General features: G+C 40.5%; 1 protein-coding gene across 50 annotated transcripts in view; it reads left to right on the top strand.

Moving 5' to 3' along the window:
- The window catches only part of RIMS2 (regulating synaptic membrane exocytosis 2), a 737,322-nt gene that overhangs the window by 216,612 nt on the left and 493,375 nt on the right, over nt 1-27,335 (top strand). Inside the window, exon 1 of one of the 50 annotated variants that reach the window (XM_075125011.1) lies at nt 16,466-17,045. The exons of 44 other annotated variants lie outside the window; for them this stretch is intronic. In XM_075125011.1, coding sequence (XP_074981112.1) covers nt 16,924-17,045 — 122 coding nt within the window. In that variant the 5' untranslated portion in view covers nt 16,466-16,923. Of the gene's footprint in view, nt 1-16,465; nt 17,046-27,335 lie in introns of those variants that run through there. 5 more of the 50 variants (XM_075125012.1, XM_048841450.2, XM_075125013.1 and 2 more) reach the window with 5 other exon arrangements.

Raw genomic sequence — 27,335 nt, 5'->3', positions numbered from 1 at the left:
GACTCAGCTAAGCAGTAGGAATGGGTTATTCAATTCAGACAAATAAGAATTGGCTACATTCTTGTTCATCCATTGTTCATCCCATACAAACCCCAAACCCTTTCAGAGATTTGAATAAGTTTGGTTAACTTTTAAAAAAATTATTTTTCATACATGTGTACTTGTATTTGGCCAATATACTATAGCGAAGGCTATTCTCAGAGTATATCCTACCAGGTCCAATGCATGAAGTAGTGAAAATCTTGCAAGAAATCTTGTTTCCATGAAATTTCCAGTGCTGAGTTTAGTTTGCTTTTGCTGCATCTATTTAACAGTCTGCCATGTTACAGAGAGAGAGGGTACTTATTCTCTGGATGAAGTGGGGAGTTGTCAGCATCATGGTGAATTGGTTTGGAGCAAGACTAGTAGATTGGGCTCTCTGTCCCTTTTCAACCTAAAAGAAGGGAAACAAAATTAAATGAGTAAGCCAAAACTAAAAAAACTTCTTGAATGATCAAGTAGCATCATCACAGTAGTATCTGCTTTCCAGGCAGCAGACATAGCACAAAACCTGTACTCTTTCCCCTCCACATACAAAAAGATGCAGATGTATTCTCAGGGTATTCTCTCCTCCTTTTTGTTTTTCTGCAATAAAAATGGGTTGCTCAAATTGGCTTCCTTTATTAAGGGCCAAAGGACAAAATCCGAAGTTCTGGGCAAGAACTGCAAACAAGGCAGTGGAAGAACTATTTTTTGGGGTGAGAAGGTTGTGGCAGTTCACTTTCTGTGCAAATGTTTCTTGAATAGGAAGGGTGCCATGCAAGGAAAATCATCAAGGATTTCATGTGTATTCTACAGCACCCTAATTCACTCCACTTCCTCATACAAGCCTGTGTAAGGGCATTTTTTGTTTTATAATTAATCGATTTTAGTAAGAGTGTTCCATAGAAAGATACCACTTACTGTCAGAATTAGGGAGTTTAAATTTGACACTATATGACGAGAAATGTAACCAGGTTACTTTTTTGTTTTTTAGTTTCTGTTTTGTGTTTGTACAGCACCTAACACAATAGGGTCCTGGTCCAGGACTAGGGTCCTAGGTGCTATTGTAATACAAATTAATAATAATAATTTGCCCAACAGATTACCTGTCTGCAGTCTCAGTTGTTCCTTCTTGGCTCCCCAGTGACTGCACATGCACCCATGTTGTTCTTGTGGGCTGGCACGCACACTAAATATAAGCACAAGCACTTCCTACCATGGGATAACAGGAGGTTCACCAACAGTCTGTCCCTTAAGGCTTAATCTTCTCTCTCACCTTGGAGCAGGGTTTCACAGCCCCCTCTGATCTTTGTAATTTGTCAACTTTCTGCTTGACTCAAACAGTCATTTTGGCCCTTTTGGACTCCAGCTGAGGGCTTCCTAGCTCTCCCAGACCAGAGGTTCTCAACCTTTTTTCTTTCTGAGACCCCCCTACATGCTATAAAAACTCCACGGTCCTCCTGTGCCACAAGAATGTTTTTTCTGCATATAAAAGCCACAGCCAGTGTTAAGGGGTACCAAATATGTCAATTGCCCAAGACCCATGCCACAGGAGGCCCCATGAAGCTAAGTTGCTCAGGCTTTGGCTTCAGTCCCAGTTGACTGGGCTTGGGCCCCTGGGCTTCAGCCCCATGTGGTGAGGCTTCTGCATTCTGCCTTGGGCCCTAGCAAGTCTGATGCCAGCCCTGCTTGGTGGCCCCCCCTTAAACCTGCTTGTGGTCCTCCAGGGGGTCCCGAACCCCTGATTGAGAACCCTGTCCTAGATCTTCTGTTTAGTCTACTACGGACAACCTCCTATCTCTCCACTTTCTGCTCTTTGCAGGTCTCTCCATACAGGTACATTTTATATCTTGCTTGCCACCTTCTTAGCTGCACTGCAGGAGAGCTGTACTACCTGCAGGTCGTCTTCCTGTTATATTCATAAGTTAGAATATACTTGTTAGAGTATTCTTGTAAATGTAAGGGGGTTGTGTAAAAACTACATGGAAAGCCAGGCCTGTATTTTCCTGTTCCCTCTTGCCTATATAGTATTGAGGTCAAAGTAACATAGCTCTGGTAAGCAGGGTGTAGTCAAAACAGTTTTGTTGCTCCTGAGTAGAGCAGGGTGATTTTTTTTCAGTGAATAATAAATTCACCAAAAATGCATTTTTTGGCACACTGAAAGTGTTTGCAAATTTGACGCTGATTTGCTGAATAGTTTCGGCTATTCTGTTTTCAGGACTGAGGCACCATCCACAGAAAAGAAGATGGTTGTGCAGCCACCCCTGTAAGCTTTAGTCATTGGATAAGAGAAAGAGAGAGTAAGTGATAATGACAGTAGCTTTGTGGTTAGGCCACACACTTGAGGGGAAGGGAAGACCCAAGTTCACGTCCCTGCTCCAATAACTGTTTAATTACTTATATAGAATGGAACAGCTTCAACAGGAGAGATTGAAAGAGCCACAAGAAAGAAAATGCCATAGCCCAGTGCACACCTCTGCAATGGGGGAGACCAATGTTCAAATCCCTTGTCTACATCAGGCAGATGGGGGAATTGAAACTCAGTCTTCTACAGCTCAAGTGAGCGCCCTTACCTCTGGGCTACAGGTTATAAAGGGAAAGCATCGAAAACCATGTTTTATTTGAGTAGAAATGGACTTTTTTGATTTGCAAACATTTTTCAGTATTTCTGTATTCACTGTAACTGCCAGTGAATCAAAAAGATCAATTATTCACCCATCTCTACAGCTGAGAGACTCAGCAGCCATGGAACTTGTCAAGTCTTCATGTGTGCTGGATTATGGTAAAAAGTAAAAAAAAAATTAAACAAAATTTAAAACAGTGCCCTGCCCTGCAAGTGTATTATGAACAGGCAGCCCATCTTGTAGGACGTTCTGCCTCTGAGCTGCTGTCACTTGACTAGGGCCCTACCAAATTCAGGGTCCATTTTGATCAATTTCACAGCCAGAGGATTTTAAAATTGATCAATTTCATGTTTTCAGATGTTTACATTTGAAATGTCATGGTGCTGTAACCGTGGGGGTCCCAACCCAAAAGGGGACTGTGTGTGGGAGGATCGCAAAGCTACTGGGGAGGTCACGGGATTGCACCCCTCACTTCTGTGCTGCCTTCAGAGCTGGGCTCTCAAGGCAGTGCAGCTGTGGAGCTTCCTGCAGCCAGGGGTACCCAGAGGTGGGTCTGATCTGCCGCCCAAGAGTGGCCGTGCAGGTGAAGAGGAAGTCCCAGCCCTCCCCAGCCCGGTGGACTAGCAGCTGGAGTTCGGTGAATGGTACAAGCCCCCAGTCATGCACCTCCCCCTTCTCTCCATTAGCTAGATTTCACAGGGGAGGTTTGATTTCATGGTCTGTGATGTGTTTTTCACGGTTGTGAATTTGGTAGGGCCCTAGAGATGATCCTTTGTCACCTCAAAAGGTATTCTAGAAAAAATTCTGTTTGAAGAGAATTTGTGCTTCTGTTTCTCTCAGGTGTCACCAAGAGGAGCAAAAGGAAACTGATGAGGACAGCACAGTTCTCATAGTTATGCTGTTCCCGCTGGTGCCGTAGGGAAGTGCTGTGCTATATCTAGGATACAGGAACAATCCTCTGCTGCTTCATGAGCGCTCTGTGAATGGGATGATATGAAAATAGGAGGGAATAGAGATTGTCCCTTTCCCTGCCACTCTATTCCTCTCCACAGTCCAAGGAGCATATTGTTAATAATGCAGATGTTTTTCATGAAAAAATCTCCAAAGAGATGGGTTCTGAGGAAGAAATGGAAAATTTCCTCCTTCTTTACTCACTGCAGGGGCTGAGGTGTGAAGTCGGTCAGCTGAGATCTGTGTGATTGCTCTCTGTTACCTATCTAGGTAACAGGTGCTCCTATCTAGGTGCTCCAGCAGAGAGCAGAGTAGCTGAGTCATGGAGAGGGGAAGTGGAGACCGATAAGAACTCCTACTAGCTCTCCATAGTCCAACATTTGTTTCCTTCCATACAAGTGGCCTGAGGCTTTAACAGGATATGTGTTTAAAACATCTAACACTGGATTGGTAAACCTGGGGAATTTCTAGCCAAAATGGGATATTTGGTCAGTATAGACATGTGCTTCCTATACATTTTTTTCCATAACACCAGCACAGGCAGCAGAGTGAAACTGATACTTCTCACCTTCATTCAGTGCTTCTGAAGGAGCAGCAGTAATGTGCAGGCAATTAGTTACAGTCTTTTGGGATTGCAACTGGGGTTGTCAGGGAGGGAGTAAAGAAACAGAAAAGTGAGGAGGGAGGAAAAGAGGCCAGAAATAAGGTGGGAGGGAAAGGGTGCAAGAGGAGGCTGAGAGACAGCAGGGAGCAGCATGAATTAAATTGATGAGAATGGCACTGTCCTTATCTGTTTTGTATTGTGTCACTCTCGAGTGACCTTCCTCTAACCACTAAATGATGAGCAATGATAGATTCTAAGAGAACACCATTGGTAGATGCGAGATGGCTTCTCAGTCTCATGAAAAACCTTAGTCAGAAGCAGACGTAAGAACAACTCCACGAGTGATTTGAATTTAAAGACAAATATAGATATTTCTTCTCCTAAATGGAATTTTTGGACTCTGATTCATAGTGGTCACAATGTGCTGTGTCAGTCTGCTTTTGTGGCTGAAAGTCAGCTGACCTACCTTTCTTGTGTGCCCATAACTTTTAATATATCCAATATGCTTAGGGGTGACTCTTCTAGGACTTGGCAAACCAGTTCAGGAAAAACAACAACTGATTAAACTGTAAACTGATACAAACCTTTAAAGAGGTTTTCTGTCTACATTTTAAATGCAGTATTGTTTGATCATGTAGGGTATGTCTACCCTGCACACTAAATCCGGGTCTGTGGGACTTGGGCTTGTGGACTTGGTGTTTCCAAGCCCCTGCTTGAGTGTCCACACTGCATTGTAAACTTGGGTTTGTAATTGCTGGACTTGGGTCTCACAACTGTGCTAATGTGTCCATACTGCATTATGCAGACCTTCTGACTCGGATCTGTAGTTTGACCTGCATCCACATTGCAAAATGACAGGACTGGACTTGGGCTCTGACCCACCCCTCTACCAGGGTCGTAAGACCTAGATACTGAGTACTTGCTGACCTGAGTCATATTGATTTATGTGTGGATATAAATTGGGCTCGGGTTCAAACCTGACTCAGATCCCAGGCTTCATGTGCAGTGTAAACATACCCTTTGAGTGCTCTGATAAGCACATTCTGTTACTTAAACAAAACAAAAATGTAACCCCCCCCCAAAAAAACAGCAAAACCCAACAACCCCACCCCCCCAACCTCCACCCAAAATCCTCTGGCTGTGAAATTGATCAAAATGGACCCTGAATTTGGTAGGGCCCTAGTCAAGTGACAGCAGCTCAGAGGCAGAACGTCCTACAAGATGGGCTGCCTGTTCATAATACACTTTTTCCATTTCTGGGTGTCAGCAGGTATGTCAGACTCTGCTGAGCTAACTGCTGTTTTAAAATCTTGTTCCCTGCGATTTCTCTAGAGGCAGATAGATACAATACATTTTAGCTCACCTTTGACCTAGGAAAAATACAAAGAATGCAAGATTTGAAGACTGCAGACTCCCATAGCCCAACAGTCACTATGCGGTCTAATGAACTTAAACAGTGGTCATATTGGCAGAGAAAGAGAGAGGGAGATGATAAGGGGAGAAAAAAGGGAATGTGGAAGAAGAAAGGGACCATGGGAGCAACAGAATAGAGAATGACAGTAAATAGGTTTATGGTGAAAGGGAGAGTGTGTGTGTATGGGGGAGGGTTAAGAGTCAGAATGCAAAATGTATTTTGAAGAACTGATCAGGGTCCTGGATCAGGTCAAGGAACTTGGGTGAAGGATCTGGCTGATCTGAAAGAAGAAAGGGAAAAATAAGAGTAATTATAAAGAAGGCTGGAGGAGGAAGCTCTAGAATAATAATTAGCACCCTAATTTGGGGCAGTCTGAACCTTAATTTTCACATGTCAGTAGTATAATATTTGCAGACTATTTTTGCCTGTTCTCAAAAAGGATCTAATCAGCCACAAGTATTAATGAGTTCAATGTTTTTCCTTCTTTCACTGTTCAGGTATTCTATTTTAGGCACATACTGTATATATGAACAGATGTTAGCAAGTGTAAGCAAATGTGCTGCCAATTCTTCAGTGTTGGCAGAGAGGAAGGACTTCCTGCTGATGAGATGCCATTTTCAATATTATGCAGGCTGCTCATGCAAAGTCATTGTTGCCTGGCACTTATGCCTTTAAGCAAGACCTCATTATGATTAAGCAGGCAAAGGTCCATCATAACAGATGGACATGAACACTGGGAGCCCAGAGTGCATGTATATGCAAGGAATATGGTCTTGTGGGAAGAATCTCCACATGAGCATGCTGAAATGGTTATTTGTTCTCAGAACTAGTTGACTATAAGGGGGATATGCCATTGCTAGTTCAGTTTTGATCTGTATTGACCTGAACAACCAACCAAACAAAAACCCATCTCCTCCTCCCCCGCAAAATAATCCTAATTTATAAATAGCTCCAGTGGAAAAAAAAGTCAGTGGGACCAAAAGAGGAATTCCAATGTAGTTCTGTTTCTAGTTTGTCACTAGTGGGAATTGTCTTTGAGTGGGCCAAAACAAATGTCTTCACCTATGTGACTTCAAATTCAAAATTGACAAGGTCAGAAATATGTTCCATAGGTGTAAGGAATGTGTAACACCAAGTCTAAGTAAAGCTATTGATATGAAAAGCAATCCAGTAAGAAAGAGCATCTGCTGCAGAAAAATCAGGAACAGTAGTTAAGGTTAAAAAATACAGATGAACTAAAATGTACCTTTACAGGATAATTAGTTGTGTGAAAAGAAACCCTGCCAAAATCAAGATGCCAAAACGTAAACTACATGAAAATACAAACTGTCAAATGCAAGCTGCTGAGTTTTTTACAGTGAATTAATGAAGATTTTGGAGTAATATTATTCTGAGGGTGGCTTCCAAGCAGTAGTTGAGTAAGGGAGTATTAAAATTTCATAAGTATTTATGCTGCAATAAACCACCCTTCTATTATTTATTATGTACTATCGGTGTGCTTAGTGCTATACAAACATTTGTATACACAAATACATACAACATGACATTGCATTGCTATTTGTTTTTATGCCTTTGAGTTTACATAAAGTAATTTGGAATGGCAGGCAATGAGGTGATTCTCCAAATACTCTGGACAGTTATTATAGTATAAGACTTAAGGACGTTCACTAAATATTATTATTTCAATTTATTTTACCTTAAACCATGAAATCCTAACATGAGTTGATCAGTTAAATTTCTTTTTAAAAAAAATGAAAGCTGTTTACCTACCAAAATTATCCATATTTTCATATTTTCACCTTAACATTTGGGCCAAAATATTGAAATGAGGCTTCTGATTTTGGTTACCTGACATGAGAGATCTTTGCCCTTAATTTCCAACATACTGAACCGAAGCCCTCATTTACTTCATTTGGAGTTGTGGTTCTAAGCACATTTGACAATGAAGACCAAGGGGTCTCAAGTTGAGAGGCACACAAACTCAGAGGCTACATTTTAACATTTTTGCCTTAACTTTTCTTGAAGCAGCAGTGAAATATTTTCAGTTTTTTGGTTCAGATGACTATAGAAATATTATTCAAGTATCTAACTGACAATGCATCATGCACATTTCCTCATATTTATAGTTCATGACATTGGCAATTATGAGCGCTATCATGTAAAGAAACTGGTACTCAAATACAGTTTTTGCAATCTGTAGATCTGTTACTTTGCATATGTAAGAATGTGTTCTTGTTATGGACATTGTTGACCGTAATAGTAAATAAGAAATCATTTGTCAGGTAAACAGAAAAATGTATTCTAAATGCTGAATTTTCATGAAATTAGCACAAGTATTTAGGCAATTTGTATAGGTAAGTTTGAAATTAAGTCTTAGGGCTGAATTCTGTCCTTGGATGAGGGTACAGAGCTCCCATTAATAATAAAATGCCTATTTGATATCACTTTTCATCAGTAGATTTCAAAGAGCTTCACAATCTTTAATATATTTATCCTCACAACATTATTGTCCTCATTTTAAAGATGGGGGACTGAGGTACAGAGAGGCTAAATAACTGGTTACACAGGAAGTCTAAGGTGCAGAGCAGGAGGTGAACCCAGATCTTCCACATCCTAGGCCAATGCTGAGCCACTGGACAATCCTTCCCCTCCCATTGATTTTAGTACTAGAACAGGAGGAAAAAATGCACAGTATCAGAGGAACACTACCAATGGTCTCAGCATCTAGTTTAAGACTGAATTTGGTGCGACTTTCATACCTGTTTCTGAGGTTTAAATTTGGCCCTGTCTCCCTGCTTCTATTCCATCAATTTACATCCCCGGCTATCTACCTTGCTGCTTTATCCCTACAATTAGCTCAAAAGGAATCCCCTTTTAAGAATTCTGAAATAAAATCTATATCTATATGCAGATTGCTGTTTCAGTACTTCTCTGTCTGCATCTCAACTCTAGGGTGCCATATGTCTCTAGAGATAATGATGTTAGAACAGCTCTAATAGAATCTCAACCCCACTTTTAGAAATATATAATAGTTTGGATCTGTTTCCCTATTATCCTTATGGCTACTCCCACAGTTTTTTAATGCTGTCAATGTTCTTCTTCCCTCATGCAAGCTTGGTTTATTAGCTCTCTGAAGTTGGGAGTGGAATGAAAGTTAAGTTCAGTTCTGGTCTTGGCTACAGGAAGCAGCTGCAACATGAAAGAAGGAGGAAGACAGAGAAAATCCAGTATTTAGAGGCAGTCGGAGAAACAGTAGCTGGATATTAGTGAAAAAAAGAAAAATCTTTCACCATGTCATGGCAACACACAGAGAGAAAATTTTAAAAAACTTACCAGACACCTACTAGTCAATGAACTAAATCTATTAGCAAGAGGTAAATATGAAAGATGATGAGGGAGATGGGGTCTATCTGCGAGCCCTAGGTGCAGAGCCCTTGTGAGAAATCCAGCCACCCTTGCTGCTGGTGAGGAATTGTCATTTCTACTAACAATCCTGTCCTTTGACCTTGCTCTTCGAGAATCTCTGAGAGAAGAGAGATTCAAGCCCTAATGGCTGACCCTCTTAATATGGTCTTCTATCCTGACAATGAGTCTCTAAGAACTCATCCATAGTTTCTACATGAGGTGGTCACAGAATTCCATCTGAATCAACAAAATCACCTGTGCATTTTCTTTCTCAAGGGGCATGCTTCCAAGATAGAAGTAACTGTCCACATCAGACATTCTCTATCATTCTGTCTTCAAATAGAGAGCAGTTCATGACTTTATCAAGACTCTTTGTTGCTGTAATGGAAAGACTGAAAGACAAGGCAATCTCAGTTCAGAGACTATCAAAATAGATTTCTGGCAGTGTAAGAACTTTCTGAGTTAGCCAAACTAGAACCACCTACTATTCTCAGGGCCAGCTCTACCAGAGCTCAAGCAGCTTCTGTCATTGAAGCAGTGGTGTCATTGAAGAATGAGTCTGTCTCAGACATTTGTGTGCCAGCCATCTGGGAAGGTATATTCATACACTTACCAAGCATTACTCTGTTATTGAAGTCTCAAGGTCCAAGGCTGTGCTGCAATCCTTAGGGTATGTCTACACTATGAAATTAGGTTGATTTTATAGAAGTCGATTTTTCAGAAGCAGTTTTATACAGTCGATTGCGTGCGTCCCCACTAAGTGCATTAAGTCGGCAGAGTGCATCCACAGCACTGTGGCTAGCGTAGACTTTCGGAGCGGTGTACTGTGGGTAGCTATCCCACAGTTCCCGCAGTCTCCATTGCCCATTGGAATTCTTGGTTGAGCTCCCAATGCCTGATGGGACAAAAACATTGTCACGGGTGGTTTTGGGTACATGTCAGTCACTCCTCCCTCTCTCCCTCCCTCCATGAAAGCAATGGCAGACAATCGTTTTGCGACTTTTTTCCTGGGTTAATCGCACAGACACCATAGCACTGCAAGTGGGAGCCCACTCAGCTCACCGTCACCACTGCTGTTGTGGGCAAGTCTACTGTGAGGGCTGCTGTGATCCAAGTAGCCAATGCAATCATTGACATTCTGTTATCAAGGGTAGTGACTCTGGGAAATGTGCAGGCCTTTTTAGATTTTAGGTGCATCATATTCCTGTCCTTTGTCCCTAGTGAAGAAGTTTTGCAGGCGCACATTCCACATGAAACAGCTCCAGGGCTCCTGCTCTTTTGCCTTGGCCACACAGCAGCAGCTCCCGGGTGTCTTCGCATCAATGGTGAACGGCTCCACTGCTTCCACTGCAACTATGCAGCAGATGGTGCAGTAGGACTGCTAGCTGTCCTCATCAATGGTGTTTTGCTCACTCCACCGCTTCCGCTGCAACTCTGCTATCCTGATCTCCTGCGAGCTGGAGGCTTCTGCCTCAGGCTGCTCTCCCATGCAGTTTCACCTACCCCAGCCTACCCCTTGCTCCCATGGCTCATGATCCCTGGACAGTAGTAAGGAGCAGTTCAACTATAGGCTGAGCAAGTGCAGAATGGTGGTAGAATGTGCCTTTGGACGTTTAAAAGCTCGCTGGCATTGTTGGTCAGACCCCAGCGCAACCAACATTCCCATTGTTATTGCTGCTTGCTGTGTACTCCATAATATCTGTGAGAATAAGGGGGGGACGTTTATGGCGGGGTGGGAGGTTGAGGCAAATTGCCTGGCATCCGATTTTGAGCAGCCAGACACTGATTAGAAGAGCACAGCAAGGCACACTGCGTATCACAAGAGACTTTGAAAACTAGTTTCATGACTGGCCAGGCTACGGTGTGACAGTTGTGCGTGTTTCTCCTTGATGCAAACCCGCCCCCTTTGTTGATTTTAATTCCCTGTAAGCCAACCACCCTCCCCCCTTCAAAATCAAGTAACTATTGTTTTGAAACCATGCATTCTTTATTAATTAAAAAAAATTGAGATAATGGACAAGGAAACCGCCAGTGGTTTTGGGTACATGTCGTCAGTGACCATTCCTTTGCTCCCTCCCTCCCTGAAAACAACAGCAGACAATCATTTCTCGCCCTTTTTCCTGGATTGCCCGCGCATACGCCATAGCATTGCAAGTGGGAGCCTGCTCTGCTCACCGCTGCAGTTGTGAGCATTGTAAACACCTCACATTTGCCCTGGGAGATTTTGGCATATATATTGGCATTACGTCTTTTGGAACGGAGTTCTGATAGCACGGATTCATCTTCCCATGCAGCGATCAGATCCAGTTCCCCCTGCTTTCGGGGGACTGCCTGGTCACCTGTGCTGATGAGCTCGCCATGCTGGCCAAACAGGAAATGAAATTCAAAAGCTCCCGGGGCTTTTCCTGTGTACCTGACCTGTGCATCTGAGTTGAAAGTGCTGTCCAGAGTGGTCACAGTGGAGCACTCTGGGATAGCTCCTGGAGGCCAATACCATTGAATTGCGTCCACACTACCCCAAATTCGACCCAGTGATATCGATTTTAGCGCTAATCCCCTTGTTGGGGAGGAGTACCAAAATCGATTTTAAGAGCCCTTTAAGTCAACAAAAATAGCTTTGTCATGTGGACGGGTGCAGGGTTAAATCGACCTAATGCTGCTAAATTCGACCTAAACTTGTAGTGTAGACCAGGGCTTATTCTCCTAAGACTCCAAGCTCCTATCTCCATTGCACTGGTCTACTGCTTGGGCGTGATGAGAATGATTACATGATTATAAAACATGCCTTTATGGACTCAAGAAGCTCAATTTATTTAGTTTAGCAAAGAGAAGGTTAAAAGGGTGACTTGCTTATAGTCTATAAGTAAATACATGGGGAATACATATTTAATAGTAGGCTCTTCAGTATAGTGGTGAAAGGTGTATGACACAATCCAATGGCTGAAAGTTGATGCTAGACAAATTCAGACTGGAAATAACTATTAACAGTGAGGGTAATTAATCATTGGAACAATTTACAGGGGGGTTGTGGTGGATTCTCTATCACTGACCACTTTTATATCAAGTTCGGAGATTTTCTAGTGATATGCTTTAGGAATTATTTTGGGGAAGTTGTATGGCCTATGTTATACAGGAGGTCAGACTAGATGATCACCATGGTCCCTTGTGGCCTTGAACTCTATGAATCCGCAGGGTTGGAGTCTTTAGATCCACCACACAGACCTTTACTACTTGAGCTAATGAAATAACTGATAGCAATACTCGGCTCATGCTTTATGTGGACCAACAGTAGAGAAGAATGAAACACATTTTACCAGAGGGTTTCATAGATATTTGCTGACAACAGAGGAATTGTGAGATTCAAGAGTCTTGGGATCCATTTCAGGCTGTGAAGGGGAGTGTTATCTAGCAGGCACAGACATGTCTGCCCATTCGCTACAAGTTTTGACCCCTTATGCCCCATCCTCCCCAACTTGTCCCTTTCCCAGTACTGTGTCTTCCCCATCTCTGGCTCCTTGTCCCAGTCCTGTTCTCCTCACCTTCTCAGACCCAGTCTGAACCCCTCAGACTTCTAATTCTAGTCCCAGTGTTCTTGCACAGCCAAGTTCTAGCCACCCTTTCTGGGCTTGCTGTCTGAATCCCAATCTCTCCACCCACTCCAAGTCTTTCATTCTTCCCACACTTAGTCTCCTTGCCCAACCAGTGCCAGTTCCTCCCTCATAGCTCTTCTTCTGATCTGTTTCTCCCTGTGTTTTGTCAGATCTGTTCCCCTTTCATCTGCCTTCATTTCCCCCGATACTGATTCTTAGTCACAGTTTCCTTGTCCAAACAGTCAAAATCTCCCCCATTGCCCCAGCTGCTCATCCAATCTCAGTGTTCACTCCCATCCAGCTGGCTCCCAGTATCCCCAAGTATCCCTCACTGGCTCCCAGCCTTCTGGCCCAACTAGTCTCATCCTTCCCTCTGGCTACCAGTCCCACTCTCCTTGTCCAGCCAGTCCCAGTCTCCTTGCCCCACCAGTCTCAGCCCCATTTTCTCTTCTCTCCCACCTCAGTCTCACCTGCCTCTTTGTCCCAATATACTTATTTCTTCCCTGCCCCAGTCCAGATTTTGTGCTCTCTACATTCAAATCAGATGGCTTCCTCCTCCACACTGCCTCAGTTCCACATGGATGTAATGTGAATCATAATAGAAAAAGGACATACTACTTCTCTCTTCCACTACTATGTAAGAAAACTCTCCTCACTCCACCCTCCTTCTCAGGACCCACTGTGTAAATAGATATGTCTTGTAGTGTGCCCTAAAACTGAAAAAAAAATGGTGATTCTGTAATACATAAGAGACTCAAGAGCATGTACTGTATGAAAGCGTTTGAGGCCAGTAGTAAGGTCTTAACCTTAAGGCGTTTATAATAAGAAGAATAGATGAGGTGGCTTACTTAATTATTTCCTTTTATCAATAAAATTTCTGTTAGCACTGGGTAAGCTCAACTTTGCTCTACCATTTTTTGTAATAGAGTGATAATAAGCATTAGTAATTGACAGCCCATGCTATTGCATGGGTGTAATTCTTAAGCTATGCGTATAAAAACACTGAAAATGGCTGAGAACAAAAAAAATTGGATGGTAACAGACTGCAGATCCCAGTGGTGAGTGAACCTGGTGATATTCTAAACAAAAAGAGCTCCCAACCATGCTTCTAGCTGGTTCCATCATTTCATACTGACTCAACAAAAATTGTAGGTTTCAGAGTGCTGTTTGTGGTTAGTGTGTGTGCTGGTTGTGGTGCTTTGTGCGTGGCTGGGTTGATTTTTGTGTGGGTTGTGTTCTATTGGGGGAGTTGTGTGGATTTGTGTGGGCAGAGAATGAGGGTGGTGTGCTGTGCTGAGGGCCTATGTGTGTTTGGGGTTATTGTGTATGCTGGTTGTGATATTATGTGGGTGGGGAGTTGAGCTGGGAGATTTGTGTTGATTTGTGCAGGTGGCAGTTGGGCCAAGTGGTTTACCATCTGTGCAGTCTCCCACATACAACCAATGAACTTGTTGCATGCAAATTCACTGTAGAGTAAGGGTGGTGATTGGTTGAGTTACCTCTGATCTCACAATGTTATCTTGGCATGGTATAGTACATGACTTACTATGTCTGTACACCTCACAAGTGTAATTTGTAAATCAAAATGGCTGAGAACTTAAAAATTGAATGGTAACAGACCACAAAACCCAGTGATGATTCAACCTGGTAATATTCTGAAGAAAAAGAGCTCTAAACCATGCTTGTAGCTGCATCCATGGCTTCACACTCATCCAACAGGCATTTTAGGCTTCAGCGTGACACACACAGTGACATTCCTAGAATCTTATTATATGGATTAGGGACAAAGGAATAAAATTAAGAAAAAGTATATTTATGTGTGTTTGCACAAATAGAACCAATTACCTATCTGTCTTCTAATAGCAGTTACGGTAGGTGGGTGATTTTAATAGGTTTCCTTTTACTTTTTTACCATTAGGAATGGTATTACTTGAATGAGTAGGTATTTTCTACACTTTGAGAAGCTAACTGTTGATTCCAAGAGTAATAATATAACAGGAAATTTTTAAAGTATGTACTACATTTTAATCAGTAGTTCTCAAATTGTTTTACAAAGGAGGGTACGTATCATTACCTTTACAGATATGAAAACAAAAGCACCGAGTGGCTAATACCAAGATGTTCATATTTGGGTGCCAACTGTGAGCATTTTGGCTTTGGTGATGTGACCAAAGTCACCCAGCAGCGTAATTATGTAGCTGGAATTGGGAATAAAACAGAAGTCTCCAGACTACCAGTCTTGTATCTTATCACAGGACCACATTGCCTCAGTACTATTAACAGACTGTCACAAGCCTAGTAATTGTAAGAGGCTTGGGACCACATTTAACAGGAAGCAGTTATACATCTTGACTGATGTAATGGAATCTTTAGCTGTATATCTTTGTGACGGAATGTAGACAGACTAATTTCAATGCATTATATAAAAATGTCGTTTCCCGCTTCATCCGGGTTAGCTAGTTTCAGGAGTCAAGTTCTCATTCTTTCTCTTACAGTAAACTATCCATAAAGAATGTGCTCTGTAGTAATGAGTTACTACAGTTGCCCTATATAGCTGTGCTTCAAGCTTGCCTCCTCCATATGTTTCTCATATATAAATATATTTCAATAATGCATGGTATCTTGCTATTGCCTGAATTAGCAATAGCAATTCAGCTAAAGATTGCTTCTCCCAGTATTCTCTAGTATGGACTTTGATAATATTTGTTTTGATTTAATTCATAATATTTCTCCATTATATTTTTTGAAAGATTATTTAACACAGGTGTCAGTAGGGAATCCTCTGTCTCCCTTTCACAAACTTGGAAATGTTTCCCACTTCCCATCCCCACTATCCACCTTCTCCTGTGAAAGCTCTGTGTTGTGGCTGCCGTCCTTTTGGCCTGGGAAGACTGGATAGGGACTCCCTTCTGAGCCCATCAATGCAGGTTTTTAATTAGTTGGAAGGTTGCTTATTTCCTTTTCCTTGAGGGTTAAAATCGCTTTTCGTGCTGAGGCTTTAATAATAACCCTCATTTTATGATAGTTTATTTGGGGATTTTGTAATTAGTTGGTGAGATGTTTAAAGCAGTACATAGACAATAAGAGATTCTAAGGAAAATCTTATTAATCGATATTCTTCAGTTTGACAGTAATTGGATATATTGTAATATTATGCTATAATTTGGCCTGAGTATTGAAAGAAAAAGGAAAAAAATAATTTGCATTCATGGACAGTTATTTGTCAGATTTTAAACAGTGTTCACTGAGCACATTACACTGTATTCTATCAAATGAACAGTTTTGTCTCCTACTCATTGACTTACTGTACTGCACATGCACCAAAGCAATAGGTTTCCAAGCCTATAGCTTTCCTTGGGGTTAGACAGGTATGGAATAGTTGATGTAATGATTGTTTTGATCACTATTAAAATGGTTGATTATGTGCAATAAACTTTGAAAAGGTGCTGAAGGCTTCTTATTTTGGAGTATATTGTGTAGATCAGTGGCATTCATTTTGGATTATTTTTTAAATATCTGTGACAAATCAGTGCCTCAATACTACATGTATAGTATGTAACTGAATAGTATTACAGAATAGAACTCAACAAAGAGTATTACAGAATAGAACTCAATTAAAATAGTTAAGAGATGAATCTCCTATTATCTCATGCAAGGTACAGCATACCTTTTCAATTACAAGAGACAAAAGGCCTATTGTTACATTCTCATCACTACATATTATTGTATGAAGAATACAATAGCTATTTTTAGCATGGTCTGTCTGTCCTGTACAGCTGCCTCCACATTAAAAAAAAGACGTATATATTTGGTCACTGGGTTTGGCCATTTTTACAGGGGAGGGAAAGATGCAGAAATCTTCCTCCTCTTAGACAGTAGTAACACTGTGAGGATGCCTTGTCCTCATTTTTATTACTTCTGAGATTTTATTGCTGGCAGCCAGATGTGCTGAAACTCCTGACGACAGCATCTATTCACTGCGTGTTTTTAATAGGCTTAGAGAAATATGAGTAGAGTACATGAAAGCAGCTCAGCTTCACACTTCAGCTGGGAATGCCCAAAAAGCTTACTGCTGTTTAGAATTCTTGCTACAGTCAGGAGAAAGCCGCACGGGTACTAAATCTTCTACGACTGAATTAGAAGAATAATGACTGTACAATTAACTATCAACCCCTGCTCATTTAGGCACAGTTTTTACAGAGATCAGGAGAAATATGGAACTTGACTGGCATATTTGTATTTGATGGTGTCTGCAAAATAGATGACTTTTAAGACAGGAGGGGAGGAAAAATAAAAGGGAAAGAAAGAAAGAAAATGCAATTTGAGACATTGCGCCAGGTCTGCAATTCTGTTTTATCTCATTTTCATGGGGTTTTCTCATCCCCTCCAAATGTTTTACAAAATGATCTTTTTGGACAAACATTGAACAACATTAGGTAAGTAGAAATAAAGCATTTTTCCTGTAGCATTTCTATGCTCATGACAAGAGTTTATCTATATGTATGTTTTCTGGTAGAGAACTCTGTAATTAGACTTTGAAATATTAATATTTTATTGTAGCAGAGAGTTCCTCCTATTGGTAATTTCATGTTTTATATCAGGATTTAAATGAAACTTGTTCTGCAGAAATAAAAACAGCTTAACTAAAATAAAATATTTAAGATGTATATGTCTCTTTCAAACCTATTAGCTACCATTACCAGGCAGCATTATTAGGTGTAATCCTAAAAACATATTAAATATTCACAGACAAATATGTCTGAGAAAACAATTTTATGTGGATATGGCAGTGAAAGGATTAAAGCTACAAGGATGTGGCTATTCAATCATAAATAATTTGTTGGAAGATGTAAATGAGCAGTCCTGCATACAATTTGCAAAATATGCAGAGAACACTTTATTGTTTTCAGAAGACTTATATATGTGTATAGTGCTTTTCAATAATCTTTTAACTGGCCATATTACAGAAGATCAGTAGATGCTTTGCAGTAGGTCAGTCAGTTCTGAAGGCTATTTTGTTATGAACAGCTATTGTTTTGTGGGAAGTGGAGATGGCAAAGAGTGGTGTTGCTTATAGTAGTGATGGAGTAGTTGAAGCTAAAATACTGGTTTGGAATTCATTTTTTTGTAGTGAACTCTATTAAATATTACTTATTACTTTTATTACATTTATTCAGTAAACACATGCTGTATAAGTGATGTCTAGAACTTTTTTCATATGATTATTAAATATTAAAGGTGAAAGAAATAAAGAGTTTTATCTAAAAGAATGAGTGAAGGCAGAGGAAGAAGAGAGAATTCTGTAGTTTTGTATAATGATAATGCATTAATGGAAACATTCTGGAAAAAGCGGGAAGTAATACTGTACAGAACATATAAATAACATTTTAATCTTCCCCTCTCTATCTGTAAGAAAGGCCATTGTTAAAGGGGATTTTCTTTCTCTTAAATACAACCACATTTCCACTTTAAAAAATCAGAAAACTATTATCTGTTTATTTCATCAGACTATTATTCTAAGGATTTCCATTACTGCTGCTATTTCTTTTACATACAATCATTATATTTATTTAATGTAGTTCTTCACAAGTTTTACTATCTTAGAGATAATTTTCTAATTAGTCATGCAAATTTATGAAGCTGGTGATTGTAAGCATGTTTAATTTAGCGACAATTGCAAAGTAAAGTTAATCCATTTAAGGAATTTAGGTATCCTTTCAAACATAAATGAAAATCTGTAGTCAAAGGTAAGATTTTCTCCTAACATGGCTTTTTTGCATGCTTTGACATCTTTGAAGATCTACAAAATGGAGCAATAATTTTGTATATTATCAACTGTGCTTGTGAAATAGTGCACATCTCCAAGTGCATAGTCTTAGGCCTGCAGCTACCAACACTGCCTAAGCAGCTGTTCTCAGCATCCATGAACCTATTCCTGATTTGCTCATTTCTGCTTTTGCAGTAATCAGAGTGCATGCTCCTTGTAAAAAGGAAAATGTGATGCTTTTAGGTAGGTGCGTGTGTGTGTGTGTGTGTCTGTAAGAGAGCAGCTGCAAATGATAACAGTTTCAAATCATAAAGACATTCAGAGAAATATTTTATTGCATTTAATATGGCTGAGACTTAAAATTGTTTATTCCAGGGGACTGGTTAATGAAAGAGGATTACCCGGAAGCTCAGTCTCAAACTCAATATTGTTTATAATTTTAGGCTGAGGATATATCTACTTCTTTAGACAGTAATTTGGTGTTTTTTCAAGCTAGTGATTTTGGGCTTCAGAAAGCCTTGCTGTTGTGCTGTTTTTAACAGCATAGAGAGACTAAGCCATGTTTGCTGTGGTAATTAAATTTAAACTGTGTGATTAATTGAAAGTTATTTAAGGCTATTGTGTAAGTAGTTTTTTTTCCTGTCTTCTGGATAGGTATCAGTATTTTAAATTTGCACCTTGATGGTAGGGCTCTATAGAAGTCATTTATTTAATGGTCACCGAAAGTAAGAGGTCTTCCCTAAATTTGTTTTGGAGGTTACTTACCTATGTTATTCATTTTATGATTTTTAAAAAGCAATTTAAATTTTCTAATTAAATCATTATAATGGGCATCTTTCTCTTCTTTATGTAGATTTTCACGGAAAACTTTGATTAGCAGTGTAAAACTATTGCTCTAAACTAATTGCTCTAACATCAAGTTAATTTTTCAGAACTATGGATAGGCAAGCACATAATTATTTTTAAAAATAACAACTTGTGCTTTTGTACAAATGTGATCTGTGTCCCAAGACCTGAAGTTAATTGTCAATTCATGGGATTAAACAGAAATAGTTCTCGTGCTTTTTCAATTATTTTTTTTCCATTCAGTTTTTGGTGGTTATATTTGAAAAAGTCAGACTATAGAAAGATAACTACTGACATATTAAGCATAAAATTAATCTGTTAATGCATAGACTAGCACAGTGCAGCAAGCATACTAATATGATATAAAATACAATATAAAATGCAAACTAAGGATCAGAGGGAGAGAAAGTAGGTACATATAATCGTAGTAAGAGACACATCACTATTAATATGTTAACATGATCTAGGTTCTTAATCTAGGGGACTTCAGTCTTTTTTGGAGGGCATAAGGAGTGCTGGTGTTTTGTTCCGAGAGACACTGAATATCCTAGCATTGGTTTCCCAAACCCACCACCAACTACTAGCAAGGATGTATATCAAGCTGTTTTTTATCTCCCCCAGTTAGGAACCCTACTTGGTCTGGCTGTCTGTTTAATAATTATTATTTATATTATAGTAGCATCTAGAAGTCTCAACTGAAATTGGACTCCTGTTGTGGTAGAATGATGCTATCATTTAGATAGGAGTTTAGTTAGCCTCTGCTAAATAAACTGAAACACTCCATAAGCTGCTGTAGTGTTGTGCAAATATTCGATGTTCTGTATGCTGTGCCCTCCCCCAGATGCTGAGTGTCACTTCCCTGACATTCCCAACTCCAGCTAGCTGAAGCAGCAAGACCCACGAGTTTACTTCAGAAACTCTGGTGTTCTGAATTATGGATCATGGTGATATGTACTTGTGCATTGGGTTACATAGGCTCTTTCTATCTAACTGTGATTATTATTGTGAAAGCAGATTTTTTCTGCATAGAATATGTGTTTGCTGTCCACCTGGTGAGTAGCTAGTGTAGGGAATAAACTCCCGTTGTTTATGATTTTTATCTTGCAGTTGAAATAAAAAGTGCAGAAACAGAAATCAGTACATCTTTTATCTTGTTTTTAAAAACTCATTTGATGTCTTTATAATTAAATGCTTGTATTTAGTCCAGTCCAATTTTAAAGGCAGAGTCTAAGAGCCCTTTGATTTTTGGCCTCTAAATATTTTTGATGACTGAACTTTATTTTTAAATTTGAAGTACTAAGAACACCAAATTAAAGTGGTACTTATGTCTACTAAAAGCCCTTAATTATTGGATATATTTATTGGATTTTCAGGTTGTGATTCTGCATTTAGAGCTGAATCACAAATATTGTACTGTCAGATGCTCTATTTGTAGCAGCATGCTTTGCACTGCATTGGAGTTCACAGTTGCTTTGGGCAATATTCAGATTAACACACCACTGCATAATGAGTATCTTTCTGACCAAAATTGATATAAACTGCACAACACAATATCAGTCCAATTTACCATTTGCCGTGTATATTAATAGCTTTTTTTGAGGAATGGAAATGGAGAATACTCCCCCTTCTATTTTATTGTTTCTTTGTTACTAGCAATGTGAAGGCAAATTTGTTGTGCAGGTTGGCCACACAGGGGCATAAGACATCTAACAATTTCCCAGAATAGATAGTAGAAAGGTTGATCTTATCACATAGGCACAGTAGTAGTCTGTATTTTGATGCTATAAAATTAGAAGGACTTTAGCTTCAAAAAGTAAGATATGTTTTTTTTAACTAAAAACAAACTGGCTTGGAGATTCTTAGGATTATGTGCTTTTTGAAAGAGGAACTGGATGATAAGCGTGTTTGGATGTGATATTAATGATTATTTACACATTTTTTCAGAAGAGGGTTACTACCAGCTCTAAAATATTAGCCTGCAGATGAAATCAGATTTTACACTGAAAATACAGTAATTCTGGCAGTAAAGTGTTATTTATTTTACAAAAGAGTATTTTGGCCCATACTTTTTGTCTTCCAACTATAATTTACTATCACTTTGTCTTATAACAAAGCCGTCATGTGATGTCCGGGTTTATTGGCACAGACATTTGTTATTCATCATGGTGCACTAACGATTACTTTGACATTGAAGGAACAAGAGTGCTTGCTTTCTTTTCTTTTATTTATTTGGAAACACTTTTGTAGTTATATGTGCACAATATGCACAATTTGTGTGATTGGGACTCTCTATCATTGCAACCTGGCTATGTGTGTGATATAACTTGTGTGATATAACTCTAAGGATATATTGTCTTGATATAATCTATGATTCCAAGAGACAAAGAGAAAAACATGCTGCTAGCATTAGAACTGAGAATGTTGCCCATTCTGATTATAGTGACATACAGTAATGAGCAACAACTAGATCCTGCCTCCCCTTACTTTAGAAATCTAGCATGCCTACCCTCCTTAAAGATTTTATTGCTGAGATTTTCATATCTTCCTAGTTTTTTATTTTTTTTACTGGATCAACCATTTTCTGACAGTTGTGAATGATCAACTTAATCATATACAAAAACCTGCAGTGTTGGACAAAACATTTATTTGAATTGTCTCTGTCTTAAAATGTAGATAATTTTTAATGATTGATAGGATTAGTGCACATAAAATTTTATTATGTTTTTCATTCTTTTGTCAGGTTGTGTTTTACATGGTAAACAGGGCTCTAAGTTAAGACCAGTAATATCGTTTCCGTTTTGCTTCAGTACAACATTTGCAAAGCAGCAGCCTGCGCGCATGTTATGCACCAGATTATTGGTTATTCTTATTGTTGTGACTGGTTCTCAGAGTTTCACAATGCTAGTAGAGCACCATTAATATTGATTTACAACCTGAGTTTACATAAAGATGTGTGGATAATTTTAAAGGCAACACAGAATGTTGAAGAATTCAGAAGATGATTTCTTGATTAAAGAAATAACAGCACTTAGCATTTGCATAGCATTTTACAAAAAGCTGTATAAATAGTAACTAATTATTACACGCACACGTTTCTGGAATCAAAGTTCTACTTAAAAGAAGTTACTTTGGAAGAAGATGAAGAAGGTGAATGATGAAGATTTGTAAATCCTCAACACTGACCTTAAAAATTGTGATTTTTGGAATTTTAGGAGCTACTCTGAATGATCTTTTCAGAGCGGTTTTCTACTGTACCCACTGCAATCTTCATGCAAGGGGATCTTTGTCTGGCTAACTGGAAGAAAAGGAGCATTGCCCCTTTAAGGGCTCCTTACAATGGGTGAGGAGTAAGGGGGGAGTTTATAGGGATGGACAGCAAACAGTTGGGGCAAGGTCAGGGGAAGGTCACTGCTCTTCCCACTGATGGGAAGAGTGTGTGTGTTGCGGGGGTGGAGGGGCTTTATGGCCCATGCAGCCTGGAGAGATCCTCTTTTACTGGGATAGGGCTGGCATCACCTACCCATGAACTTGGCAAAAGGACTGGGTTCTCTCTTGATCCACTGTGGGCATTATGCTAATTGCCCTTTTCCTTGCGGGGCTGGGCAAGAATTTTTCCTTCACCGCCAGATTGGTTGAGATGGTGTAGGTTTTTTTCACCTTCCATCCCCACAGCAGGTCTGGGACCTGGGGAAGTGGAGTATGGGTTTAGGTTACAAGTTTACAACTTAGTATGTAAAACGTGTGGCAGATGTCCAGTGTAGCTAAAAGGGATATGGTCATTGGATAAAATGGACTGCAAAAGGATCCGAAGGAAAGCATCCCTTAAGGGAGTGGAGGAGGGGAGGTTGGGGCTTCTATGTCTGGAACAAAGCAGGGCAGTGGGGTCCCAGCAGTAGTATGGCTGGAACCAAGTTGGGGATTATGTGGAAATGATGATGGCCTGCTCTGTACAATCTGTTGCTGGGTATTCCCAGATATTTTAAATGAATAAAGTTAAAGCCTAATTAAACCACATCCATTGCCTCCTGTCTGTCTTCCAACATGGACGGACAAAAGTGTGGCAGATGTTCTGCTCAAGTAAACTCCTGAAGGCCAGGAGCAGACACCTGAAAAGAAGAGAGAAACTCTTGTTGCTGCAGTTTCAGGTGACCCAGAGAAGACACACCTTGGAACAGTGCAGGGAGGAACACATTTGCATCCCCTCTCCCTCTTAACAGCAGAACAAAGGGCTAGCAGGACAGGAGAGTAGGTCGCTCAGGGCTGGGCTCAGTAACCAGCCTTCTGATCTCTTCTGCAGGCTGCAGCTCTCTCCTGCATCTCTGTCCCAGAGCACTCTGTCATCTTTGAGCCAATGGTATGTTCTCCACTGACTTTCCACTATCAGCATGGTACTTTTAGGGCACATATGACAGGTTGCAAGCAGCACAAGTGCTCTCCCCCAGGCCTCCCAAGCTTTCTGTTTTCTTGGAAAGAACAAGAGTGTGGAGCTGCCACCCAATTATCTATCCTCAGGCTACTAGATTTTAGGAGAGGTTCTTCTTCCCAGTTGCTCTGTTCCCTCTTACCTACGATCTATTCCATCATTGAGAAGAGGATCCTCTGTCCTGCCATAGTTTTATTTTTAAACAAGAGGGGGAAGGAGCAGGAGAGCTCCTTCCAGAACCCACCCCGCTTTCTGTCTCTTGCAGTTCTCAGGTGAACGTCCCTCTCTGTCTTTTGCCCCAGCAGCTACAGAGTTCATGAGAGGCACAGATGCTCTCGCTCTTTGAGTCTGTTAGAACTGAGGGTCTTTGCAGCAGCAGGTTTCTCAATGTACTCTTCAGGGAACAGCTGCTGCTCTTTGTTGACCATATAAAAGTCTCCCTGGGCTTCTCCATCCCATCAGGAACAAAAAGAAGAGAGGTAGCTTACTATCATGTCCATAAGGCATATAATATATTACATTAACAACTTTAAATGCTTGTAATTTTAAAACTGCTAAAATATTTCTTCAGATTTGATGTGATTTTTAAGTGTTGGTGAGATCCACAAATGTTTAACAATTTTTGAGTTATCCAAGTACATTTCTGATAAGAACATTTTCCTCAATGTACTTTTCAATAACTCAGATAATTCCTATAATGTCTCACAATGTCCTCATGATGTAAGTAAGTATTATCTCTTTTGTCCAGATATGGAAAAGACAGAGGCCAAGATATTCAGAGGTGACTAGTGAATTGGGTGCCCAATTTGAAACATTTTAAAGAAGTGTGACTTTCTGAGGGCAGGTGCTCAGTAGTTTCTGAAAATGAGGCCCTGTGATAGGGTGCCTGCCCCACCCTGGGTTCTTAGGGGTTAATAGAGCCCTCGGGAAGCTGCGCAGGAGGCAGCCAATCACAGAAGGGCTTATAGGAGGCAGCCAATCAGGGCTGGGATGGCCCATATAAGAAGGGCTGCAGAGCAGAGCAGCTTCAGTCACACCCAGGAACTTGAGGACAGAGGTTGACTACCTGCCTTGGAGGCTGAAGGCAGCAAGCACCCTGGACAGAGCAGTGCTGCAGGCAGAGACCTGGGGAGCTAAAGGCAGCTCCTAACAAGCTGCAGGGATTTGCAGGCTGAGGCCCTGAGGCAAGGGCAAAGAGGGTGCTGGGACCCTGGGGAAGTGGCCCTGGGAAATCTACTGAGGAGTCGGAGGGGGCACTGAAAGCAGCGGCCATCTACAGGGTCCCTGGGCCAGGACCCAGAGTAGTGGGTGGGCCCGGGTCCCCCCCACCCTCACTCTCCACTGAGGAAGTGGCTGGACTAAAGGACTGTGACATTCTTCCAGAAGAGGGGAGGATAGAGTGCAGCACAGCTGGAGAGCTGTGTCATAAAGAGAATGCCGTGGTCCTGGGGGTGACGTGGGTCCCTGGAGAGAAGTGACAGTGACAAGACACCAGCAGAGGAGGGCGCACTGGCATACACAGCTAATCCCCAGGACAACCAGCAGGAGGCGCCACAGTGTTGAGTCAAATCCCATCACAGGCCCCTTTAAGGTGTTTCAAGTTGGGCTTCTAGAAATGGAGGCATTCAGAATTACCAATCACTTCTGAAAATCTTGGTCAGAGAGCTTAAAGGATACTTGCTGTGTCCAGGGTCACACAAAAAGTCAGTGGCAGAGTTGGTATTAAAACTCATGTTGTCTTTCACCATTTCATTCTTACCCCTTCTTTATCCTTTCATCTCCTTTTCAGGGTCACGACTGATTCTATGTCCGCAGCCCTCTGTGAAAATGTATGGTACTATATTGATGATAATGATAATAATTATTTCCCCCCTCAGTAATAATAATTGTAATGCATCATAGGAGCATGATCGTCCAAGAAGTAAAATTTTCCTTAGCTGAACAGTAAAATAGGAGAAAACTTAGTGTTTTGTGGCTGTTCCTTTCTGTCCTAACAGATCTAAAACTGCTTCTTTTCTCTTTTATTCTGTTATGTCATCCAAACAGGTAAAAATGTGTCCTTAAAATAGTTGGGTACTATTTTCTGTTAAGCGCTGAAACAATTTGCATGGGGGGGTGCTGACAACCATTGAATCAAACTGTAAACCTACTGCAAGCCAGGGGGTTCAGCAGCACTCCCCGTATGCCTAATTCCAGCACCTATGGTAATTCCCAAAAGGCACTAGATCATTAAACATGCTTCTACTGACAGTGCTTTAAAAGAACAAGATGTTCAATACACAAAAGTAAGCATACATACTTCTTATTAATATAAAAGTGTTACAAAGCAAGTGCTGCCTGTTTTTTCAAACAGAAGCTAAGCAAAATATTGTCCTCAAAACTGTTCTAGGGTGTGCAGCCTGGGTGGAGAAAGCTGCACAATTGATCCTGCTTCCATTACTAGCTTGTTGAAGCAGTCAGTGAGATGCAGAAGGGATACTTCCTACAGTGTGGGCTCTCCTGGTATTGATTTCTTGATTTACAGGCTTTTTTCACTTTTGATCTACTTGGGCAGTGGTGATACTGCATAAGAAGATAAAACTGCACAGGAAACACTGCAAAAGCAAAAAGCAAAACGGAGCAAAAACCCCTCAGCCACTACTTGGGCTCAGAAAGAGGCTATACAAATAAATAAGGCAATTTGGATGCTCTTGGTTTGAAAAATATGAAAATTCAGAAGCTTTCATAAACAAAATACAAATGATGAACAAAGATCAAAGAAATTGACATCACTTACTTCCTCACATTAAAGCCTTAATGTGACTTCCAGGGCTTTAATAGAAGGAATACAAAGAAAGGTGTATATATTGCAGAATAAGTCTAGGGTCCAAAATCTATGGATACTTGGTTAACCAGAGTAATCAGAGAATGGTGACACTGTTAACAGTGGCTTGATACCCCTTGAGGAAATATTAGATATGAAGTTTGATGCAGAAGTCACAACAGTATTTCAGTTTTTTGGCCTCTCCTCAGGGTGTGCTTTGTAACCAGTGCAAAAGGTCACTTTCTGACCTCTGCTATAGGCTTTTTGTTTCCTTTCTTTAGCTGAGAAGAGAGAAATTTTGAGAATGATGAAGGAAATAAATATTCTCTGGTTTGAGAGTACTGTGTTCATATGTCCTGGATATGTGACTCGGCTCATGGATTTTACTTGTTGAAACCAGAATTTTCAAGTTTTGGGGTGAGGGCTATGTGGAGTTTTGTCTTGAAGAATTCAAAATTATTTTGGATGTGAACACGTATGGTATCCTCATTTGTGAGAAGACTAAAAGATATCTTGATGTAAACACTTTATCTTATCCGCATGAGAGGTTTTTCCTTTCAGTTTCTAACTGTTGCTAGTATCGATGAGAATGCTTGAGTAGACCTGCCATGGGTGTTTTTACTTCCATGTTTTCAAAATCCTTCTCAGAGCAGGTGTAGGTGGTTAAAATGCTGGTGGCCAACAATGCTTTATTTACACAATAGCCTCCACTGTTACTGCTACTGGTGTAAAATTTTAAGAAATATATGTTGTGTAGACAAGGCTCAAGTAATCAGGAGCAGTGTTTCACAAGTCCTCTGAAAGAAAGTATGTCCAACAGCACTGTGCCCCTGACTCTATGCTGGGTCATGGGTTTCAGATCTGACTTACAGTATATGACTCTAATT

Source organism: Caretta caretta, chromosome 2 (assembly GCF_965140235.1).
Source record: "Caretta caretta isolate rCarCar2 chromosome 2, rCarCar1.hap1, whole genome shotgun sequence".
Lineage (NCBI taxonomy): Eukaryota > Metazoa > Chordata > Testudines > Cheloniidae > Caretta > Caretta caretta.
Note: the sequence above shows the minus strand (reverse complement) of the source record. Positions and strands in the feature narration are given on the sequence as shown.